This window comes from Schistocerca americana, chromosome 1, assembly GCF_021461395.2.
Source record: "Schistocerca americana isolate TAMUIC-IGC-003095 chromosome 1, iqSchAmer2.1, whole genome shotgun sequence".
Taxonomy (NCBI): Eukaryota; Metazoa; Arthropoda; class Insecta; order Orthoptera; family Acrididae; genus Schistocerca; species Schistocerca americana.
This window is the reverse complement of record NC_060119.1, coordinates 306973946-306997015: the sequence shown is the minus strand read 5'-3', so window position 1 is coordinate 306997015 and position 23070 is coordinate 306973946. Positions and strand designations below refer to the sequence as shown.

Below are 23070 nucleotides of genomic sequence, written 5' to 3'. Positions count from 1 at the left end.
AGATGCTGTGATATGCAAATGATCAGCTTTTCAGAGCATTCACACAAGGTTGGCGGCGGTGGTGACGCCTACAACGTGCTGACATGAAGAAAGTTTCCAACCGATTTCTCATACACAAACAGCAGTTGACCGGCGTTGCCTGGTGAAACGTTGTTGTGGTGCCTCGTGTAAGGAGGAGAAATGCGTACCATCACGTTTCCGACTTCGATAAAGGTCGGATTGTAGCCTATCGCGATTGCGGTAATGGCTGTAACGGATCGTACAGTCACGACTCAATCCCTGAGTCAACACATGCGGACGTTTGCAAGACAACAACCATCTACACGAACAGTTCGACGACGTTTGCAGCAACATGGACTATCAACTCGGAGACCCTGGCTGCGGGTACCCTTGACGCTGCATCACAGACAGGAGCGCCTGCGATGGTGTACTCAACGATGAACTTGGGTGCACGAATGGCAAAACGTCTTTTTTTCGGATGAATCCAGGTTCTGTTTACAGCATCAAGATGGTCGCATCCGTGTTTCGCGACATCGCGGTGAACGCACATTGGCAGCGTGTATTCGTCATTGCCATACTGGCGTATCACCCGTCGTGATGGTATGGGGTGCCATTGGTTACACGTCTCGGTCACCTCTTGTTCGCGTTAACGGCACTTTGATCGGTGGACGTTACATTTCAGATGCGTTACGACCCGTGGCTCTACCCTTCATTCGATCCCTGCGAAACCCTACATTTCAGCAGGATAATGCACGACCGCATATTGCAGGTCCTGTATGGGCCTTTCTGGATACAGAAAATGTTCGACTGCTGCCCTGGCCAGCACATTCTCCAAATCTCTCACCAATTGAAAACGCCTGGTCAATGGTGGCCGAGCAACTGGCTCGTCACAGTACGCCAGTCGCTACTCTTGATGAACTGTGGTATCGTGTTGAAACTGCATGGGCAGCTGTACCTGTACACGCCATCCAAGCTCTGTTTGACTCAATGCCCAGGCGTATCAAGGCCGTTATTACGGCCAGAGGTGGTTGTTCTGGGTACTAATTTCTCAGGATCTATGCACCCAAATTGCGTGAAAATGTAATGACATGTCAGTTCTAGTATAATATATTTGTCCAATGAATACCCGTTTATCAACTGCATTTCTTCTTGGTGTAGCAATTTTAATGGCCAGTAGTGTAGTTATTAAACTTTAAGACATACGAATATGAAACTTTACACACATGTTTACGAACCTCTCAAGTTCATATTACAAATGTTCGATATGTCCTTCATCAGCGACACGAACAATATCACATCGATACTCAAATCCATCGCACACACGAGCAAGTATGTCCTTCGTCACTGATGTTATGGCAGTACGTATCTGGTTCTTCAACTCTTCCAGGTTCTGTGCGAATGGTGGTACATAGACGCTGTCTCTAACGAAACCCCCAGCTGAGGCATGCTAATTCGCCAGCTCCTTGACGACTAATCCAACGGTTCGGTAGAGTTTCATTCAGATATTCACGCACTTGGCGACGCCAATGTCTTGTTGGAAAATGAAGTTGCCTTCGTGCAGTCTTGGAAACAACCAGTTTTGTAACATAGCGAGATACCTGACCGTTAACCGTGTTTCCATAAAAGAAGAATGGGCCATAAACAGATGATCGGGATATCGCACAAAACACATTGACTTTGGGCGAATCTCGTATGTGTTCAATGGCTACATGTGGGTTCTGTAGGCCCCAATTTCCAACATTGTGTTTCTTTACCTGACCACTAACATGGGAAGCCGCTTCATTACTGAACACGTTGCGTTGTGCGAAAGTGTTATTATGGTCAGTAGCATCAAGAATCTCGTTACACAATGCCACACGATTGTGTTTGTCATCAGGACGCAGAGCTTGTAACAGTTGTAGCTTGTATGGCTTCATAACCAACCGACGTCTCAAAACACGCCAAATTGTTGTTGTAGGCAGTTGTAACTCCCGACTGGCACAACTAGTTGATTTTGAAGAACTACGTTGGAAAGCAGTTTGAATTCGTGCAACATTTTCTTCAGGAACACAAGGACGGCTAGGACTCTTTCCTTTACATATACATCCTGTATCTAGAAACTGTCGATACCATCTGCGAATGTTCCACCTATTCGAACGATCAATTTGGTACCTCAACTGAAACGTCTTTGCACTGTAATCACGGAACTGCCCTTCGCAAACTCGAGAACACAAAATGATTTCTGCTGCAGAGTAGTCTTTAAAAAGATATGACGGTTACCAAGCAAAACAGAAGACAACTGACATCTAGTGGCTATTAATATAAACTAGACTATGTATTTCTTTCTTCAATATCCGAGCCGAGGTGCAGCGATCGATAGTTTGGACACAATAATACTTTGTAACATGTACATTCTTTTTAAACGTCCTGTATAGCACTAAGAGAGACATAAATTGGATAACAGTAATAAAGTATAAGTAAGATAATTTGGGATTAAGCTCCATGGCAAAATGGGGATGGCAATTAAGAAAGCATAGCTCTAATAGAATTGCCATTGGGAGTAAAAATGCTGTGCTGAAAGGGTAGCTAAATGCTTGTCTAAAGTCGTTGTAGGAAGTAGTCACCAAACGACTATTCAAGTCTGCTCATATACCTTAAACTTTCGGAAAAATTGTGAGAAATATCGCACAATCAGCTTAACAGTTCATGCATTCGAGCTGCTGACAACAATAAAATACAGAAGAACTGTATTAATTGACTGTTCCTTTGGTTCTTGGTAGAGTATTAAACACACGACACTTTTATAATATTCTGAAAACTGTAGAATTTCACACCAATGTCGGCGGGATTTTCATTCGTAATACAGATGAAAGGAAAGAAAATTGAGGAAATAGCAGATGACGACCAGTTTGAGAAAGGTGAGGGCATCAGAGGGACAGTCCTGACGCCCCTGGTAATGGAAGCATGACTTACGAAAAATCGCTATTTGCTCATACGATTCTCGACTTATAAAAAGCGATAGCCAATGTAAAATGGTGAAGAATGTTCGAAATTCTGAGAAAAATAGTAATAAGCTTTGTGGAAAGGCCGGTAATGTACAATAGATACGACAACCAAGAGGGAACAATAGCAGTAGAACACCAAGAACGATGTCTTGGACAGGGATGCAGTTTTTCACTTCTAATCTTCAATCTATGTATCTAATAAACAATGACGCAAATAAAAGAAAAGTTCAAGAGTGAAATTAAAATTTGGGGTGAAAGGATATCAGTGATAAATTTCGCTGATGACATTGTTATCATCAGTGGAAGTCAACAAGAACTACGGGACCTGTTGAATGGAATGAAGAGTGTAGTGACTTCAGAATATGGATTGAGAGTAATGAGAAGTAATAGAAATGAGAATAGCGAGAAACTTACCATCAAAACTGGTGATCACAAAGTAGAAGTAGTTAAAGAACTCTGCTACTTTGGAAGCAAAATAGCCCTTGACGTACGAAGCAAGCAGGACACAAAAAGCAGTCTAGTACAGGCAAAGAGGGCGTTCTTGGTGAAGAGAAGTTCACTAGTATCAAGCATAGGCCTTCACTTGAGGAAGAAATTTCAGAATGTTACGGCTGGAGCAACGTCTTGTATGCTAGTGAATTATGGACAGGGGCAAAACCGGAACAGAAGAGAATTGAAGCATTTGAGACTTGGTGCTACAGAAGGACGCATCTCAGCAGAATCAACGAAGAAAGGAACATACGTAAGGCATTGACATTGATAGGGCACCTGTTAAGAGGTCTAGGAATAACTTCCATGGTGCTTTAGGAAACGTTGAAGAATAAAAACTGTAGGAGGAGTGAGAGATTGAAATACATACAATAAACAACTATGGGCGTTGGATACAAGCGTTGCTCTGAGATGAGTAGATTGACACAACAGAGGAAGTCACAGCGAATTACCCTACACCAGTCGAGGATTTATAACACAAAAAAGGCGTTGTGTGACTGGATTTGACACACCGATCCACAGGTTGCACACTTTTCCAGGCAGAGGAAATGACCTCAGCAGAACAGAGAGTGAGGGAGGTCCCATGATATCTGGAAAACTGGATTACCTAAGATTTCAATGGTCTATTACGGCAGAAACTTGTAAGGACCTTACTATCAAGTCTTTCATCTGCCATGTTCTGCAATACTACACCATTCAGGACAGACAGGACAGGACTAGAGGAGCCATTAATAGCTGAGTCTGATTATCAAATTCTTCATGAATAACAGTAGATGAAATTTTGTATGTGGTCCATATCTAGATGCGAATATGAGAGTCTTGAGCACTCTTTGAGTTGGAGAAAATCAGTATGGACATTAGGCGAACTGTGTTCAGAAAAAGCAACTATCGAGGATCTTCTGAATAGAAAGCACGTACTTCTAATATTGTTTATTCTGATTTTTAATATTTATAACTGATTTCTTGTTTTTGTTGTTGTTGTCTTCAGTCCTGAAACTTGTTTGATGCAGCTCTCCGTGCTACTCTATCCTGTGCAAGCTTCTTCATCTCCCAGTACTTACTGCAACCTACATCCTTCTGAATCTGCTTAGTGTATTCATCTCTTGGTCTCCCTCTACGATTTTTACCCTCCACGCTGCCCTCCAATGCTAAATTTGTGATCCCTTGATGCCTCAGAACATGTCCTCCCAACCGGTCCCCTCTTCTTGTCAAGTTGTGCCACAAACTCCTCTTCTCCCCAATTCTATTCAATACCTCCTCATTAGTTACGTGATCTACCCATCTAATCTTCAGCATTCTTCTGTAGCACCACATTTCGAAAGCTTCTATTCTCTTCTTGTCCAAACTATTTATCGTCCATGTTTCGCTTCCATACATGGCCGCACTCCATACAAATACTTTCAGAAACGACTTCCTGACACTTAAATCTATACACGATGTTAACAAATTTCTCTTCTTCTGAAACGCTTTCCTTGCCATTGCCAGTCTACATTTTATATCCTCTCTACTTCGACCATCATCAGCTATTTTGCTCCCCAAATAGTAAAACTCCTTTACTACTTTAAGTGTCTCATTTCCTAATCTAATTCCCTCAGCATAACACGACATAATTCGACTACATTCCATTATCCTCGTTTTGCTTTTGTTGATGATCATCTTATATCCTCCTTTCAAGACACAGTCCATTCCGTTCAACTGCTCTTCCAAGTACTTTGCTGTCTCTGATAGAATTACAATGTCATCGGCGAACCTCAACGTTTTTATTTCTTCTCCATGGATTTTAATACCTACTCCGAATTTTTCCTTTGTTTCCTTTACTGCTTGCTCAATATACAGATTGAATAACATCGGGGACAGGCTACAACCCTGTCTCACTCCCTTCCCAACCGCTGCTTCCCTTTCATGCCCCTCGACTCTTATAACTGCCATCTAGTTTCAGTACAAATTGTAAATAGACTTTCGCTCCCTGTATTTTACCCCTGCCACCTTTAGAATTTGAAAGAGAGTATTCCAGTCAACATTGTCAAAAGCTTTCTCTAAGTCCACAAATGCTATATGTGTAGGTTTGCCTTTCCTTAATCTATTTTCTAAGATAAGTCGCAGGGTCAGTATTGCCTCACATGTTCCAACATTTCTGCGGAATCCAAACTGATCTTCGCCGAGGTCGGCTTCTACCAGTTTTTCCATTCTTCTGTAAAGAATTCGCATTAGTATTTTGCAGCTGTGACTTATTAAACTGATAGTTCGGTAATTTTCACATCTGTCAACACCTGCTTTCTTTGGGATGGGAATTATTATATTCTTCTTGAAGTCTGAGGGTATTTCTTCTGTCTCATACATCTTGCTCATCAGATGGTAGAGTTTTGTCAGGACTGGCTCTCCCAAGGCCGTCAGTAGTTCCAATGGAATGTTGTCTACTCCCGGGGCCTTGTTTCGACTCAGGTCTTTCAGTGTTCTGTCAAACTCTTCACACAGTATCGTGTCTCCCATTTCATCTTCATCTACATTCTCTTCCATTTCCATAATATTGTCCTCAAGTACATCGCCCGTGTACAGACCCTCTATAAACTCCGTCCACCTTTCTGCTTTCCCTTCTTTGCTTAGAACTGGGTTTCCATCTGAGCTCTTGATATGCATACAAGTGGCTCTCTTTTCTCCAAAGGTCTCTTTAATTTTCCTGTAGGCAGTATCTATCTTACCCCTAGTGAGATAAGCCTCTGCATCCTTACATTTGTCCTCTAGCCATCCCTGCTTAGCCATTTTGCACTTCCTGTCGATCTCATTTTTGAGACGTTTGTATTCCTTTTTGCCTGCTTCATTTACTGCATTTTTATATTTTCTCCTTTCATCAATTAAATTCAATATTTCTTCTGTTACCCAAGGATTTCTACTAGCCCTCGCCTTTTTGCCTACTTGATCCTCTGCTGTCTTCACTACTTCATCTCTCAAAGCTACCCATTCTTCTTCTACTGTATTTCTTTCCCCCATTCATGTCAACTGTTCCCTTATGCTCTCCCTGAAACTCTGTACAACCTCTGGTTTAGTCAGTTTATCGAGGTCCCATCTCCTTAAATTCCCACCTTCTTGCAATTTCTTCAGTTTTAATCTACAGGTCATAACCAATAGATTGTGGTCAAAGTCCACATCTGCCCCTGGAAATGTCTTACAATTTAAAACCTGGTTCCTAAATCTCTGCCTTACCATTATATAATCTATCTGGTACCTTCTAGTATCTCCAGGATTCTTCCATGTATACAACCTTCTTTCATGATTCTTGAACCAAGTGTTAGCTATGATTGAGTTATGCTCTGAGCAAAATTCTACCAGACGGCTTCCTCTTTCATTTCTCTCCCCCAATCCATATTCACCCACTATGTTTCCTTCTCCCTTTTCCTCCTCTCGAATTCAAGTCACCCATGACTATTAAATTTTCGTCTCCCTTCACTACCTGAATAATTTCTTTTATCTCATCATACATTTCATCAATTTCTTCATCATCTGCAGAGCTAGTTGGCATATAAACTTGTACTACTGTAGTAGGCACGGGCTTCGTGCCTATCTTGGACACAATAATGCGTTCACTATGCTGTTGGTAGTAGCTTACCCGCACTCCTATTTTTTTATTCATTATTAAACCTATTCCTGCATTACCCCTATTTGATTTTGTATTTATAACCCTGTATGCACCTGACCAAAAGTCTTGTTCCTCCTGCCACCGAACTTCACTAATTCCCACTATATCTAACTTCAACCTATCCATTTCCCTTTTTAAATTTTCTAACCTACCTGCTTGATTAAGGGATCTGACGTTCCACGCTCCGATCCGTAGAACGCCAGTTATCTTTCTCCCGATAACGACGTCCTCCTGAGTAGTCCCCGCCCGGAGATCCGAATGGGGGACTATTTTACCTCCGGAATATTTTACCCAAGAGGACGCCATCATCATTTAATCATACAGTAAAGCTGCATGCCGTCGGGAAAAATTACGGCCGTAGTTTCCCTTTGCATTCAGCCGTTCGCAGTACCAGCACAGCAAGGCTGTTTTGGTTATTGTTACAAGGCCAGATCAGTCAATCATCCAGACTGTTGCCCTTGCAACTACTGAAAAGGCTGCTGCCCCTCTTCAGGAACCACACGTTTGTCTGGCCTCTCAACAGATACCCCTCCGTTGTGGTTGCACACCTCTCCGTTGTGGTTGCACCTACGGTACGGCCATCTGTATTGCTGAGGCACGCAAGCCTCCCCACCAATGGCAAGGTCCATTGTTCATGGGGGTAGGACGGATTTCTTAGTTACAGTAATAATGTAGAAGTATTGCGTGTGAGAGTTTTTTTTTGGGATTAACGAGGGAATGAACACACACACACCAACTACCCAACCTATTTTGTTTACAGGGAATTCTGGTGCACTTTATTTACACTGTGCGAAGATATGCCTCCTTTATCTATGACGTCATCATTTCCACATGATAAGCCCCACCTCCTCCCCCCTCCCATCCTATCGTCACCCCTTCCCCTTCTCCCTCCATTTCTCCAGCCAGTCACAGTGTAGTGTTAAAATTATGCTTAAAATGCGTCAGGTTCCAAGTTATACAGAAAAAATAAGGCAACCTGATGATGATGTTTGGTTCCTGGGGCGCTCAACTGCGCGGTTATCAGCGACCGTACAAATTCCCAACTTTTCCTCAGCACAATCTCGCCACTTTCATGAATGATGATGAAATGATGAGGACAACACAAACACCCAGTCATCTCGAGGCAGATGAAAATCCCTGAACCCGCCGGGAATGGAGAAGGCGACCGCGAGACCACGAGCTGCGATCTAAGTCAACCTGTAAAAAAAAAGTAACCTGTATGTCAAATGTCAAATTCTGTACTGCTTGCACATGGTACCTCTCTGAGAACGTAATACTATAATTGTGTGTAAAAAAGATTTATTTCCTTTCATTTTCTTTGTACACACACACACACACACACACACACACACACACACAGACACACACACATAAACACACACACACACATCTTCTTCACCTGAGATAGCGCCATACACAAAATGATTGATCCAGAAAAACTACATAAATGGTGTAATTTGGAGTATTTCAAAGTATAGCGCGTACATTAAGTCCGGGAACACTTTCAATTATTTATTGCATACGAACTAAACATTGTACAGATATCATACATATGTCATTTCGAAGAAAAACTCTCTCAACACACACATTTGTAAATCCATCTACGAAATCATCCAGAGGAAATTCATTAGATTCCATACGCACACAACTTCTTCGCCCCACACTTATTACTTATCATGTCAAGGACTCCCAAATTCGCTTCATAAACGATCAAAGACGACCTCCACACGCTAATTTAGCCACTGATGGACATTTACAGGTTTCACAAACAGTAACACCATACACAGTTTATATCCCATCAAGTTTCTCATCAGCTGTAGGACAGTAAGAAATCAGACGGACATAATACACTGTGGGCTTGTACGAGCAACACGAGTAAACTTGGTCGCTTACTGGTATATTTGGAGCAGGTGTGTCACGATAGTAAAAACGGTCCACGTGCGCCGGCAGGCGTGTGGTTCTCTGGCTCCTCGGACAGCGCGGTTGTGGGGGCGGAGCGCTGGCGGCGGCTGCTGCCTCCGGACGCAGACCTGGACACGCTGTACTGCCTGCCCGAGACCACGTTCGTGGGCGGCGGCGAGACCGACCGCCTGCCGCTGCGCGAGATCATTGCCCGGCTCGAGGTGCGTCTTCTCTCAACTACACTAGTTCAAGCAAACTAGACGTGCTCTTCAGTGTCAATGTCATTTATAGTCATCCATGAAATCGCTAGTGCCCGTGTCTACTCGCAACAGCTTTTTCTTTTTTTTTTTTTCTGGATTCAGGACTGTATCCCAGCCGAGGGTTGAGACGACGGGATCGGAAGATGAACTGTTCGATCTTTGTCATGCACTCGGCACGTGCATCATAATACGGGACCAGAGCTTTATGTGGTCAGGCCTACATAGTGTACGTAAAACAGAGCCTCGAACAGCCTATAAAATAAAAACACTTTTGCACGAGTGCAAGACAAGAGTGCTAGGTTCATAGATCATAAGCAAAGATATGAAAGTGTTTGGTCAGAAAGCAGCGATAACTTTTAGATTCCTACAATTTGTTGTAGCACGAGACAAATGCTCTGCCTGTTCTTTCGCCTGTAGTTGTACCACAATGTCTCCATGTTCCTTTTATATTCTTTACGTCCATATGTGGCACAATCTATTTTTACTTTGAGCTAAAAGATACTTTTATATATACGCGATCCACTCCAACATTTCCATCCAAAACAGTACCGAGTTGACCCTGGGTCCATGGCAAAACTGTGGATGTTGCACCCCGCCCCCTCCCCCCTTTTTTTGCTATGCAGATTTACCGTATTCTGTAGTTTTGTAAGTTTAAGAATAATGAATCAATATTGGAAATTGTGTTTAAATAAACTATATTATGAAAATTAGTGCACACAAATTGTATCACTGTATTAAATAAACAACAGATTGTACAGACATTCTAGTTTTAGAATGATGTACGAGGGCTTTTTTTTTTTTTTTTTTCAACCTCCGATCGTCCATCTAAGCAAGTAAGAGGTAGGGAGGGGCCAGATCTGCGCGTCATGTGATTGTGCAGCTCCCCCACCACGACCTCTGCCGTTTTCAGCTGCAGTGTGTCAGTCGGAGCCGAGTTACGTCCGTGTAAACATGGTCACTACGCCCGATGCTCCCGCCAAATGTGAGCTACGAAGTGGAATCCGTTTTCTGCAAGCAGAAGGATGTAGTGCTGCGGAAATCCATCGCAGAATGAGCAACGTGTATGGTAACAACGTTATGAGTGATGGTAGTGTTCGGGAATGTTGTCGGAAATTAAAGAAGGACGAACAGACGTCCATGATGAAGGTGGACAAGGTCGCAAGTCTGTCGCCACTATAGGCCTCGTTGAGCGTGTTGATTAGGCAGTGAGATGCAAACGAAGGTTTACAATTCGCGAACTGTCTGATGAATTTCCAGACATTTCAAAGTTGCTTTGTACACAATTGTGACTCAAGACCTAGGCTATCGGAAATTGTGTGCACGTTGGATCCCTAAAATTATGAGTACCGACCACAAAACGCAAAGGATGGCGTCAGCATTATCGTTTCTCACATGTTATGCCAATGAGGGAAACGTTTTTTTGAAGTCGATTGTTACTGGCGATGAAACGTGGGTCCTCTATGAAAGTCCTGAAACAAAGGAACAATCAAAGCAGTGGATGCACACAGCTTCCCCAAGCAAGCCAAAAACATTTAAACTTTCACTGACGAAAAGAAAAACAATGGTCACTGTGTTTTGGGACCATAAAGGAGTGCTGCTGGTGGACTTATGGAGCAAGCTACGATGATAACCAAGGAAGTTTATTGTGAAACTTTACGTCGTCTCCGCAGAGCCATTCAAAACAAACGCAGAGGAATGCTTTTGTCTGGCGTTGTTTTGATCCATGACAACGCCCGACCACACAGTGCCAACATGACAAAAGACCTCCTCAAAAAGTTTAAATGGGAAGTTTTTGAACATCCACCGTACAGCCCAGACCTAGCACCAAGTGATTATCAACTGTTCCGAGAACTGAAGTCATGGTTAGGTGGGCAGCGCTTCGCTACTAACGAAGATCTTCAGGCCGCCGTCAAGACTTATCTGTCCTCACTGGCGGCAACATTCTTCGAGGAAGGCATCGAAAACCTTGTGTCACAGTATGACAAGTGCCTCAATCGTTTTGGCGATTATGTAGAAAAATATGTTTAGACTTTACTGTACTTTTGGTAATAAAATTATTATTTTCTGTATATTTTTCTTTTATTTACAGCCAATCGGAGGTTGGGAAAAAAAACAGCCCTCATATAACAAAGAAGAGATTTTCCTTACTTTTCGTAAATTAATAATAGTCATCAGTCGGCAGAAATCAGAGGCCTTCGGTCACGTTAACATATTATTTCAGCACCCACTCCCTGATATCTGAGATCTTTCATTACTGTAGGGAAGTAACAACAAGAACTTCATTGTTGAAAATGAGCGAGCTGCGTAGGCGGCATTTGTGTGTGCCGAGGCACTGTTACCATATAAACCATGTTAAGGTAGCAGTCGTTTCTTTATGATGCTAATTGAATTAAATTACACTGTGATGACAGCATGTGTTTACAGTCACTGGTTGAGGGAAATGCTTCTTCCCTTTCTTGCTGTCGGCCGCGGTGGTCTAGCGGTTCTAGGCGCTCAGTCTGGAACCACAGGACTGCTCCGGTCGCAGGTTCGAATCCTGCCTCGGGCATGGATGTGTGTGATGTCCTTAGGTTAGTTAGGTTTAAGTAGTTCTCAGTTCTAGGGGACCGATGACCACAGATGTTAAGTCCCATAGTGCTCAGAGCCATTTGAACCATTTTGAACCCTTTCATGCTTCGGTTTTTTTCAATCAATATTTGCGTTGTCTGTGGCAGGGGCTATCTGGGAAACCCCTCGGTACGGCCCTATTACCATCGAAAATAAAACACAGTGTGCGATTATTAACGCAGTCTAATCGCATCGAACGAGTGAAATCGTTCCTTTGAAAAGTCGACGGCCAATTTCCTTAACCCTAGGATGCATATACTGGGCCTCCGAGGCCCTTGTATGTCTTCATTTTTAAAAAAATTCTGTAATTTTTTGTTTGATTTCAAACTGCTTTCCAGTACTCTTTCACTAACACTGTGACATTCCTCCTATCATGTCTGAACGAAATACCTTTTTAAGTTTATTGTATAATTCAATACGTTTACCCATACATCGTGAATGCATAAGCAGGGCTTCAGAAGCCCTCACACATTTGTAAATGTTCTTTAGCCTATATTGTCGTCAACATTTGTTTGGGAGCAGTTATTAATTCAACAATAACTGTAGTGGTATTTCCAGCAACAAGAGTGCCTACAGCAGCAGTAGCTGTAGTAGTAATAGTATAACTAAAAAATAATTCACATTACTTACACATACTGGCGATATCGGTGTACTATCGATCTTTTTGCTATCAAATGTTTTATTATTGTACAGTATTGTTATCCTGTGCTGCTCTTGTCAGCCTCATTGTTACTATAGTTTGTTTGTTGCTGCAAGGCCCATATTGTTACGAGTATGACTCGCTTAGTGCTGCACAAGCTGCTGTTCGAGAGACACGCCTTTTGCTATGGCTTCGACATGCAAAGCAAGAGAGTCAGTAGTGCAAATGTAGCTAATTTTGAAAGTGTTTTGGCTCAGTGGTTTGAAGAAGGTGATTCTTGAGAGGAAGGAAATATTTTTGAAGATGCAAGTAGTGAAGAATCAGCCAATGAACCTGCAGATGTGAATGCTGATGCAGATGACAGTCCTTCCCACAATATTACTTCATCAGAGTCTGGAAATGAAGAACCACCACAAAAAGGTAGAGAAGACCACACATACATTAGTAGGAATGGAACGATTTGGAAATTAGATACTCCTGCAACTTTTCGTACGCCTGTCCATAATATTGTAAAGAAGGCACCTGTTCCTGCCCGTGATTTGAAAACCTGTAAACCTAAGGATGCCTGGGACTATTTCATCTCCAAGGAAATAGTAGAGGAAATCATCAACTGTACAAATATTGAAGGCAAAAGAGTGGCTGCTTTACGTGGTAAAACGTGGAAAAACGTTTCGCTTGCTGAAATGAAGGGTTTTCGTGGTCTTTTACTGCTTTCTGGTGTTGTGAAGAGTTGGGATGTCCCTATTAGAGAATTATTCTTGGATGAAAAGGCAAATCCTACATATAAGGCCACCATGTCAGTAAATAGATTCGAGGATATAAGGAGAATGATTAGATTTGATGACAGACGTACCTGTGAAGCTCGATCTGCAGATGACAAACTTGTAGCTGTTCGCTATGTATGGGAACTATTTCTTGACAAGTGTAGAAATAGAATGATTCCCATTGATTCGCTCACTGTTGACGAATAGCTAGTCCCATTCCGTGGAAGATGCAGCTTCAAACAGTATATGCCCTCTAAACCCGCCAAGTATGGCATAAAAATATTTTGTTTATGTGATGCTACATCTGCATATGCTGTAGACAGAATTGTTTACACGGGAAGGAAGCCCCATCAACCAATTCAGAAAAATCTTGGATTTAATGTGGTGAAAGATCTTGCTAAAAGCATTGAAGGATCATCAAAAAATATTACTGTTGACAACTTCTTTACTAGTGTACGGCTGGCAGAAGAGATGCTTCAGAAGCAAATTACAGTGGTGGGAACAATCAAACAAAATAAACCAGAAATTCCTAATGAGATGAAACCATCTGCCTCAAGAGCGATTCATTCCTCTTTGTTTGCATTTAGAGGTGACATTACAATGGTGAGTTATGTTCCCAAAAAGAAAAACTCTGTAGTTCTCATTAGCACAATGCATTACGACAGAAACATTGATGAAACTCATGCAAAAAAGAAACCAGATATAATAAAGTTCTATAACTCTACGAAGGGTGGAGAAGATCAAATGGACCAGAAAATTCGTTATTACTCTTGCAAGAGATAAACAAGAAGAAGTCCATTTGCATTATGAATGAATATGGTGGACGTCGCAGCAATGAACAGTGAAATTTTATTTTCCGCCCAACATCTGACAAACCATAGTGGAAGAAGTGATAAAAACCGTTTGTTCCTAAGAGATTTAGCAAAGGAAATGATAAGATCACTAATGGAACTTCGTATTCAGATCCCTAATCTTCCAAAGAAAATCATTGATGCCATGCAAAGATGTGGTGCTCAAAAAGATGTCATATTGCCGAATCAACTACATGTTTCAGGAAAAAGAAGAAGATGCAATTATTGACCATATAAAAAAACACAGGAAAAGTGCTATGACATGCATTAAGTGTGAAACCAACATTTGTAAGGAACAAAGTGGCGTTCTTTGTGTTTCTTGTTTGTCACATGTTGAAAACTAAGAAAAATGAAATTTTATGTGAACAATGAATAATAACTTTTTGTCAAAATATTGCCTATATACATAATATTTTGAATAATGAGTATGTTTTAATTAAATAAATTGGTTGTAATAAATGTTATAAAATGTAAACTGCAACTTATAAGTGAATTGATAAAAACCGAGCGGGGTGGCGCAGTGGTTAGACACTGGACTCGCATTCGGGAGGACGACGGTTCAATCCCGCGTCCGGCCATCCTGATTTAGGTTTTCCGTGATTTCCCTAAATCACTCCAGGCAAATGCCGGGATGGTTCCTCTGAAAGGGCACGGCCGACTTCCTTCCCAATCCTTCCCTAATCTGATGAGACCGATGACCACGCTGTCTGGTCTCCTTCCCCAAACCAACCAACCAACCAACCAATTGATAAAATTATTTGTATATGTTGTATGTAAATGGATGTAACTCATAAAAATTCACTCTTAGAGTTTTTTAAAAAAATAATAAAATGTTAATCAGGTCCACCAGATCCTGTTACTGTATCTTAGGAATCTTTCAATTTGACAATAAATTTGACAGAAATAAATTTAACTCCAAAGAATGATTAAATGGAAAGAGGAAAATTTTAAATTAGGGCAGGGCCTTGGAGGCCCTGTATATGCATCCATGTGTGTTCTCGGCACCATGCATCCTAGGGTTAAGTAACCTTGTCCAAACGCTGATGCTCCATGTACTAAAACGTCGCTGTCGATGGGACGCTAAACCCTGATTTAACACTGTTTGATCGCATACATTTTACTAAACACCTTTCTTCAAGCCAGACATTACATCGTGTATCAGCTTTCCGAAAATGGTATCTCTCCAGAATGACAGTTGCTGCTGCTAAAACACAGTCTATGCTTCACACGGACTGTTTTACCTCAAACACGTCTACGTCGGATGCCATACATTGGAAAGCACCAAAATGACCGGGTTATCAGAAGAAGTTCAGCACCTTTGGACAGAGCTGCAGCGCCTCTTGTTTTGCACAGTGGCGGAACACAGTTAAAGAGAAGGCGCTTCGTAAGAAATAACTCTTATATCGAAGATAATCCAGTAGCTCTGTAAGTGCCAAAGTTGAGTATTTTTTGTTGTCGTTTGTAGTAGGGCGTCCCGTTTCTTTGTCTGGAGATCATCGATGGCGTCACCTAGCAGTTCTGTATTCGTAGCATTTCAATCATAATCATAGGCTGATGGCGCTATTAACAGCGCCTCTCTATAAGCTCTTTATGCCAGTTTATTCTTTTAGAAATGTTGCAAATTATTAGCATTTATCTTATCGGAATTAACTTACATAGCAAGGAAATCATTTATGTGGAAGACAACAACTGATGACCTCTCGATTCTGTCTCATAAATGTTCAATGGAATTTATGTCGGGCGATCTGCGTGGCTAGATCACTCACTCGAATTGTCCAAATGTTCTTCAAGCCATTCGCAAACAATAGTGGTCCGGTGACATGGTGCATTGTCATCCATAAAAAATGCATCATTATTTGAGAATATGATGTCCGTGAATGGCTGACGACGCTCTCCAGGTAGCTAAACACAACCACTTCGAGTCAACGATCAGTTCATTTGGACCAGAGGAACCAATACATTCCATGTAAACACAGCCCACACCATTATGGAGCCACCACCAGCTTACACAGTGCCTTGTTGACAATTTGGGTCCATTGCTTCGTGCGGTCTGCGCCACATTCGAACCCTATCGTCAGCTTTCACCAACTGAAATCGGGACTCATCTGACCAGGCAAAGACTTTTCAGTTTTCTAGGGTCCAGCCGATATGGTCACGATCCCAGGAGAGGCACTGCGGACGACGTCATGCTGTTGGCAAAGGCACTCGCGTCGATCGTCTGCTGCCGTAGCCCATTAACCCCAATTTTCGCCATACTGTCCTAACGGATACGTTCGTCGTACGTCCCACATTGATTTCTGCGGTTATTTCATTCAGTATTGCTTGTCTGTTAGCACTGACAACTCTACGCAAACGTCGCTGCTCTCAGTCGTTAAGTGAAGGCCATCGACAACTACTTTGTCCGTTGTAAGAGGTAATGACTGATTTTTTGTATTCTCGGCACGCTCTTGACACTGTGGCTCTGGGAATATTGAGTTTCCTAACGACTTTCGAAATGGAATGTCCCATGCGTCTAGCTCCAACTACCATTCCGTGTTCAGAGTCTGTTGATTCCCGTCGTGCTGTCGTAATCACATTGGAAACCTTTTCACATGAATCATCTGAGTACAAATGACAGCCCATCCAATACGCTGTCCTTTTAGATCTTGTGTACGCGAACCTACCGTCATCTGCGTAAGAGCATATCACTATCCCACGACTTTTGTCTCCTCAGTGCATATCGTTAGTTTAAGATATGATTGGTTTCGAGAGTTCACGTCTCACTTACATATACGTATGAGAATAAGACGTAAACTTTCGACAATATTATTCCTAAATAAATGATTGGTGACTGGACACAATTTGCATAGTATTTCATATTTAACCAACTGCATTACCTGATCCTAGATTTTCTCGTAGACAACAAAAGCTACTTTCTTCAACTCAGCTGTTTACACTGTTTTAATTTCTTTCTTTTTTTGTTATAGGTTCTGAAGCAACTGCGGTTTGGTCTTCAGGCACTTTAGCATTGTGATCGATGTGATATAATATCGCAACTATGTCCTGTTAGTGCACTCCAGCATTCTCTAGCGCGGTAATTGTAAGAATGGACAAAATATTTGATCCCTGACGTTCCCATTTTCCAGGGCTATGGAAGCAACAAGATGACCCTAGATTCGTCATCAAGATGAATAAGATCGCACTACTATTAATGAAAGCTCAGAAAACTTCTGCTTGCTGCGCGCCAGAGGGATATTCGTCAAGGAATTAACAAAGAAATGAACAATATTCAATGAATAATTGCAGAACTTGTAGACCATTTCAGTATTCTACATAATTTAGTTTGTAGTCAACTGAGACCGGTTTCAGACATTGGCAGGTTGGGAATTACGATAAGTGCGGGTGGGTGTGGGAGGGGGGACGGAAATTCAAGAAGGGGGGGGGGGAATAAAAGGGGGGCGGCGGAATTCAGTGTTTGTGTTCCTGCATACATAGTTCACTTCACTCCTGTCTGACAGGCTCCCTTTGCAAACTTCGTGCAAACATTGCCGAACGCACACGCACTGTGGAGATAAAGCGAAGCGTCGAGCTGCACTCATTGTTGGCCAGCATGGTTCCATCTTGGCGACAGGTTCTTCAAGCTTTCAGGAACTTCAGATTTCCTATCACACATCAGCTTACCTCCTTCCCAGCTTCTGGATGACACTATCCAAAAGACAGTATAAATATCCAATACACAAGTGCGTGCAGGAATCAAATATTTTTTTCTTCTTTAAGACTTTTTCTCTGCCCTTGCTGTTGATCGGTAGGTGGCCTTTTCTGGGGTTTTCCAGCAGGTGCAATTGGCTTGTCGGGGCGAACTGAGAGGTTACTTTTCGCGTCCAGTAAGTGCTCCAGGAATTCCTTCTATCCAGAAGCAAAGTGCATAGCTTAAGAAATTGCAAAGACGTCGCTTAAATGACAGCCTTTCTTTTACTGCTGCTATGGTGACTCCTCTTCGTAAAAGTCTTCCCATTTAACACTGATAAGCTGCAAGTGGAAGTTGTTTCATTCCCCCAAAATCCTGGTGAACAACTGTTTTCAGTTTTGGCTCAAGTAATCGGACGCACAGCAGACGCCTTAGTTCATCAGAAAGATGTTGCATAAAGCTCAATCAGGGCTTTGAGCAGACCTGTCCACTTCAGGAAACCCATGTGATTTTCTTCTAACCTTTATGCAATGGAACCTGCTCTGTCAGCGGGTACCGTGAAGGTGATAATGAATCCACATTGTGAGAAGCGTATTATTGACAGGACTGTTTAGATAACCATCTGAAATAAAAGCTATTGCTCAAACCAAGAAATACTATCGCAAACTAATCACCACTGCTGAAATACAGTGGCAGTACAACTCGCTTAGGTAAATGCCATTCTCCAGCCATTCATGGTTCACACTTATACCCAACGCAGTACACATCGTGTACCGCGACCCATCAGTCCATAAAATCTTCTTCACTAATCCGCAGATTAATGACTATGTTGCCTGTACCACACTAAGCGACTATGTTCATTAGTTCCTGTGATCATTACCTTCTGGTCGGCTGCACAACCATAAGAACCGAGTCCTGTCACACTAGACCGATCTTTCCCTCATTGACTTTCGTACATGAGGTTTTGCGGAAGACATCTGCAGCAGTGTGTCCTAACGAACAGCGTTGAGAACTTATGAGTACGCCCTAGCTGGAAAGGACACGGTACGCTTGAGCCCTGCAGCAGATTGTACTAGTAAGGTTCTTGATCCTCGGATGTGTGTGTAGCATCCCTGCTGCAGCTCTAAAGAAAAACGTTATATGTAACACAACAAACCTACAGCCGTTCCTGAGACTAGCTTTTCGGTCAACCTTTTGCTGTTTTCTGTGGGTACTGTTTCTTTAATTACATATTTCAAAATAACACTCTGCGAACAAGTGGAGGGCATTGCCCAAATTGCAGAGGTAAGACGTACTGGAAATAAACTACAAAACACATCCGAGAACCCTTACGAGATCAGGCAACAACTGTCCCCGTTCCGGTGTCGAGAACTACTGATGCGAGGCGATCCGCATCGTAAAACGTGAGGTCTTTTTCTCGGATGTGATGTTCAAAATCTAGATATCAGTTCTTAAGAACACAACGTAATCGGATACTAATGCAACCTTTGATGCATAGCTTGAGGAGTTAACGGAACGTTCCGGGGGTGTCGAGATAGTGCCGACACTTAGCTTATTAGTGATAGAAAAGAAAGCGTCGGTCGCTGCAGCTTGGTGTTGGGTGTGCCGGCAGGCGGCTTACTGCGGGCCGGTGGGCGCCGAGTACCAGCTGACCGACTCGTTCGAGCAACGGCAGTGGCTGCGCCAGCAGCTGGAACCGCCGCAGAACGCGCTGCTGTCGGCCGCGGTGCGCAGGCGTGCGCTAGACAAGCTGATCGCGGCGCACGCCTTCGAGAACTTCCTGTCAGCCAACTGGGGCAGCGTGCGCAGATTCGGCATCGAAGGGTGCGTGCATGGCCGTATTCAGTGTTTTTTCCGGCTGGTGTTCTGTCTCAATTTTATAAAGACACTATTTTCGTTAAGACTATTTAATGTCAGCTCATTAAATTTATCGGTGTTCAGTAGGTACATACTGAATAGCTGCTAGCACTTATCTTTAAGAAGAGAGTATTCGTCACGGTAGTGTGGAAAAGTGATTCACTATTTCCTCTGGATCAACTGAAACGTTGTGAAACACAGAGAGCAAAGCATGATCAGTCACTCTGTTCAGTTTGTTCAGTTACTTAGGTAGGTTTCTAAACATTTTCAAGTCGAAAATGTCCTTTCTAACGTTGCTGCTGAAGCAGAGAGGGTGACTAAAATTTGGAGCAGAGTTCTAATACTGGGAAAAAATTTTGAATTGCATGTCTATAACGCCGCCAAAGAGATTTATGAACTTGTACTTGGTCCTTCCTTAAGCCAGTCTTTTTTTGCATACGGATAATGCTCCAGATGTAGACCAGTATTCTGGTAACACAGTATTCTGGCAACACTTATTGACAAAACTTGATGGACTCCAGTGTATCTTCGAGACGGCAATTTACGTATTTTCTCGGAATGGTGCCCTGAAGGGATTTAATTATAATGGATCTTTTGTTGTGAACTTGTTATGAAGCTCGTTTCTCACGCTATACAAGAAAGGAACACTGCCTTTCTTCTGGGGTGCTACCACGACTTTTGTCTCGGTGTTTCATTGTGGACACACACACGATACAGTGAATGTTATTTTGACATCTTTTGCGAATTTTGAGGCCTTTTTAAACAGATTTTTGAAATCCTTGTCATTATACCGTACCATTTTTTGTAAGACATTCAATTCTGATACTGCAGGAAGATCACAGTTAACGCTTTGAAGCGTCAGAAAGAGTTAAGGAAAAGATTTGTTCGAGTAGTGCAAGAGAAAGAATGAACTGGTTATGAGTGGCTGCAAATAGTTAGTTGGTACTGTATTTGGGCAGTTTTTTTGTTAGCATCTACTATAACAAACTTCCTGGCAGATTAAAACTGTGTGCCCGACCGAGACTCGAACTCGGGACCTTTGCCTTTCGCGGGCAAGTGCTCTACCAACTGAGCTACCGAAGCATGATTCACGCCCGGTACTCACAGCTTTACTTCTGCCAGTATCACGTCTCCTACCTTCCAAATCGATCATCTATCTACTATAACATTTACACAGAGAGCGCTATGCCTAAAAACATTTACATAAAGCAATGAATTGTCTAGTGTTTTTTGCATACGGATAATGCTCCAGATGTAGACCAGAATTCTGGCAACACTGATTGACAAAACTTGATGGACTCCAGTGTATCTTCGAGGCGGCAATTTACGTATTCTCTCGGAATGGTGCCCTGAATTGGACATCTTTCCAATAAAAGCTTGTGCGCCGCGTAAATGACGGTTCACTGACGCTGCTCAACCAAGACACGGAACTTACCTTTTGGTTTGACCCACAAACTACATTTGGAAGTAGTAGGATGCAGCATGCACCGATAGCTTGTGAGCCACACCCACTTTGCTGGTCAATAACCCGGTCCGTTCCCTTCGTGTCTGCTGACTTCTAGTCTACGATCAATGCCCCAACGGATGTAGATACGTCATTGATACTAGGACTGTTGATATTTTTAAAATATCGGGAATCCGATACACCGATTTTTAGGACAATATCATTATCGGCTGCAGACGAATCGAAAAGAAGTATCGATTTATAAATATATCGATGCCCTACAAAAATATCGGCTGCACATTGTAAATATAACTGTCGGTTTCAGAGTTGTGTATTTAAGTGTTGATTTATTATTAGATATTCTGTACATCAACAAGGTAGCAGTTTGCTTATCCCCCTTAGAGCAAGAATTGAAAGGAAAACACGTTCACGCTTGGCGATAACCATTTTGCTAACAATGGTTAATTCATGTAAATGGCACAATAAAAGGTTTCCGATGGGTTCGTCGTTCGGTTTCGTCACACAACGGATTTGTCCGGAACACTTCACGTCAACTACCCAGTTTTTTCATTTCTGCCAACGCCAGCGACCTAGCAGTTGTAGTGTGAAAATTGCGGGATGACGCTAAATGTCGCAGTTTCTGTCACTACCGCTGAGCCCCCATTACGTAACCACTTACCCTCACACGTCACCAATCACCGCAAAGACCAATCTTGTCATACAGGTTTTTTTTTTCGTCATTTTCAGCAACTGTTTTGAAGAATCCCAATGTGACGAAATAGCACATTAGTTGCGTTAAAAATAGTTTTTAAATTGCAATTGACGAATGACGTCCATAGAACGGCCTTTTATCTGGATAACATTATTGTCATGAAGACAGACCCTATATTCCTCTCTATGTACAGCTATGATATTCAACACCAAACCACTGCTCAACAAGTGAATAGTGACGTTCCCACTCGCCTTCTGACAGGGCAGGACGCTTCCCTCAATACACCAACAAAGTTTGCTTTCACATGGACGTGGAATCAGTTGAGACAGTGACACAGTTCCCACTAGTGGAGCATCTATCACAAAGCTGGTTCTTAACGATACAGTTCGGCAGGAGGTTTCACATTATGTCACCACGGGTTGGGCAGCTGGTAAGAAGCTCATTTGCATCTAAGAGACGGCTGCCTATTGGCAATGACGTCTTGGTCTCATTGTTTTCTAGGATGTCCTCCTCCTCCTTGGAGAGAGTGGCAAGATGCAGATCATTGTTTCCAAAGCCCTTCACTGTCAAGTAGTCGACTTCCTCCGTCAAGGACATTGGGACATCATAGGAAGAGGATGGCCCAGGATCATGTATACTGGATGGGTACTGATAGGGACATCGAACACACTCTTGCTGACTGCCATTACTGACAAGGCCACCAGGTGACCCTACCAAAAAGATATTTCAAATGGTCTCCTCCTACATGGCTGTGCTTGTGGGTACATCTGGATCTTGCAGAACCAGTTTTGGAGGCCAAACAGCTTATTTTGATCGTTGCATATAGCAAATTTCCGTACATTTCTTTTGTGAGGTCCATTACCTATGGAAAACAATTCAAGTATTGTAATTTGTTTTGTTGACTGAAGGGTTGCTCACTGCTTTGGTCATAGATAAAAGGGCTTAATTCTGTTAGGAATTCAGACAATGTGACTACACCTACTTAGGCTGTTTTGGTTTTATTTCTAGACCTTGCCCTCTTAGACTCCCCCCATGAACCATGGACCTTGCCGTTGGTGGGGAGGCTTGCGTGCCTCAGCGATACAGATAGCCGTACCGTAGATGCAACCACAACGGAGGGGTATCTGTTGAGAGGCCAGACAAACGTGTGGTTCCTGAAGATGGGGCAGCAGCCTTTTCAGTAGTTGCAAGGGCAACAGTCTGGATGATTGACTGATCTGGCCTTGTAACAATAACCAAAACGGCCTTGCTGTGCTGGT

General features: G+C 42.6%; 1 protein-coding gene across 1 annotated transcript in view; it reads left to right on the top strand.

The window, feature by feature from the left end:
• LOC124545457 (2-oxoglutarate dehydrogenase, mitochondrial-like) overlaps window positions 1–23070 on the top strand; it is a 162509-nt gene that overhangs the window by 794 nt on the left and 138645 nt on the right. Inside the window, exons 3-4 of the mRNA XM_047124423.1 lie at window positions 9058–9230; window positions 19411–19622. Of these exons, the coding sequence (XP_046980379.1) occupies window positions 9058–9230; window positions 19411–19622 (385 nt within the window). The remainder of the gene's footprint in view (window positions 1–9057; window positions 9231–19410; window positions 19623–23070) is intronic.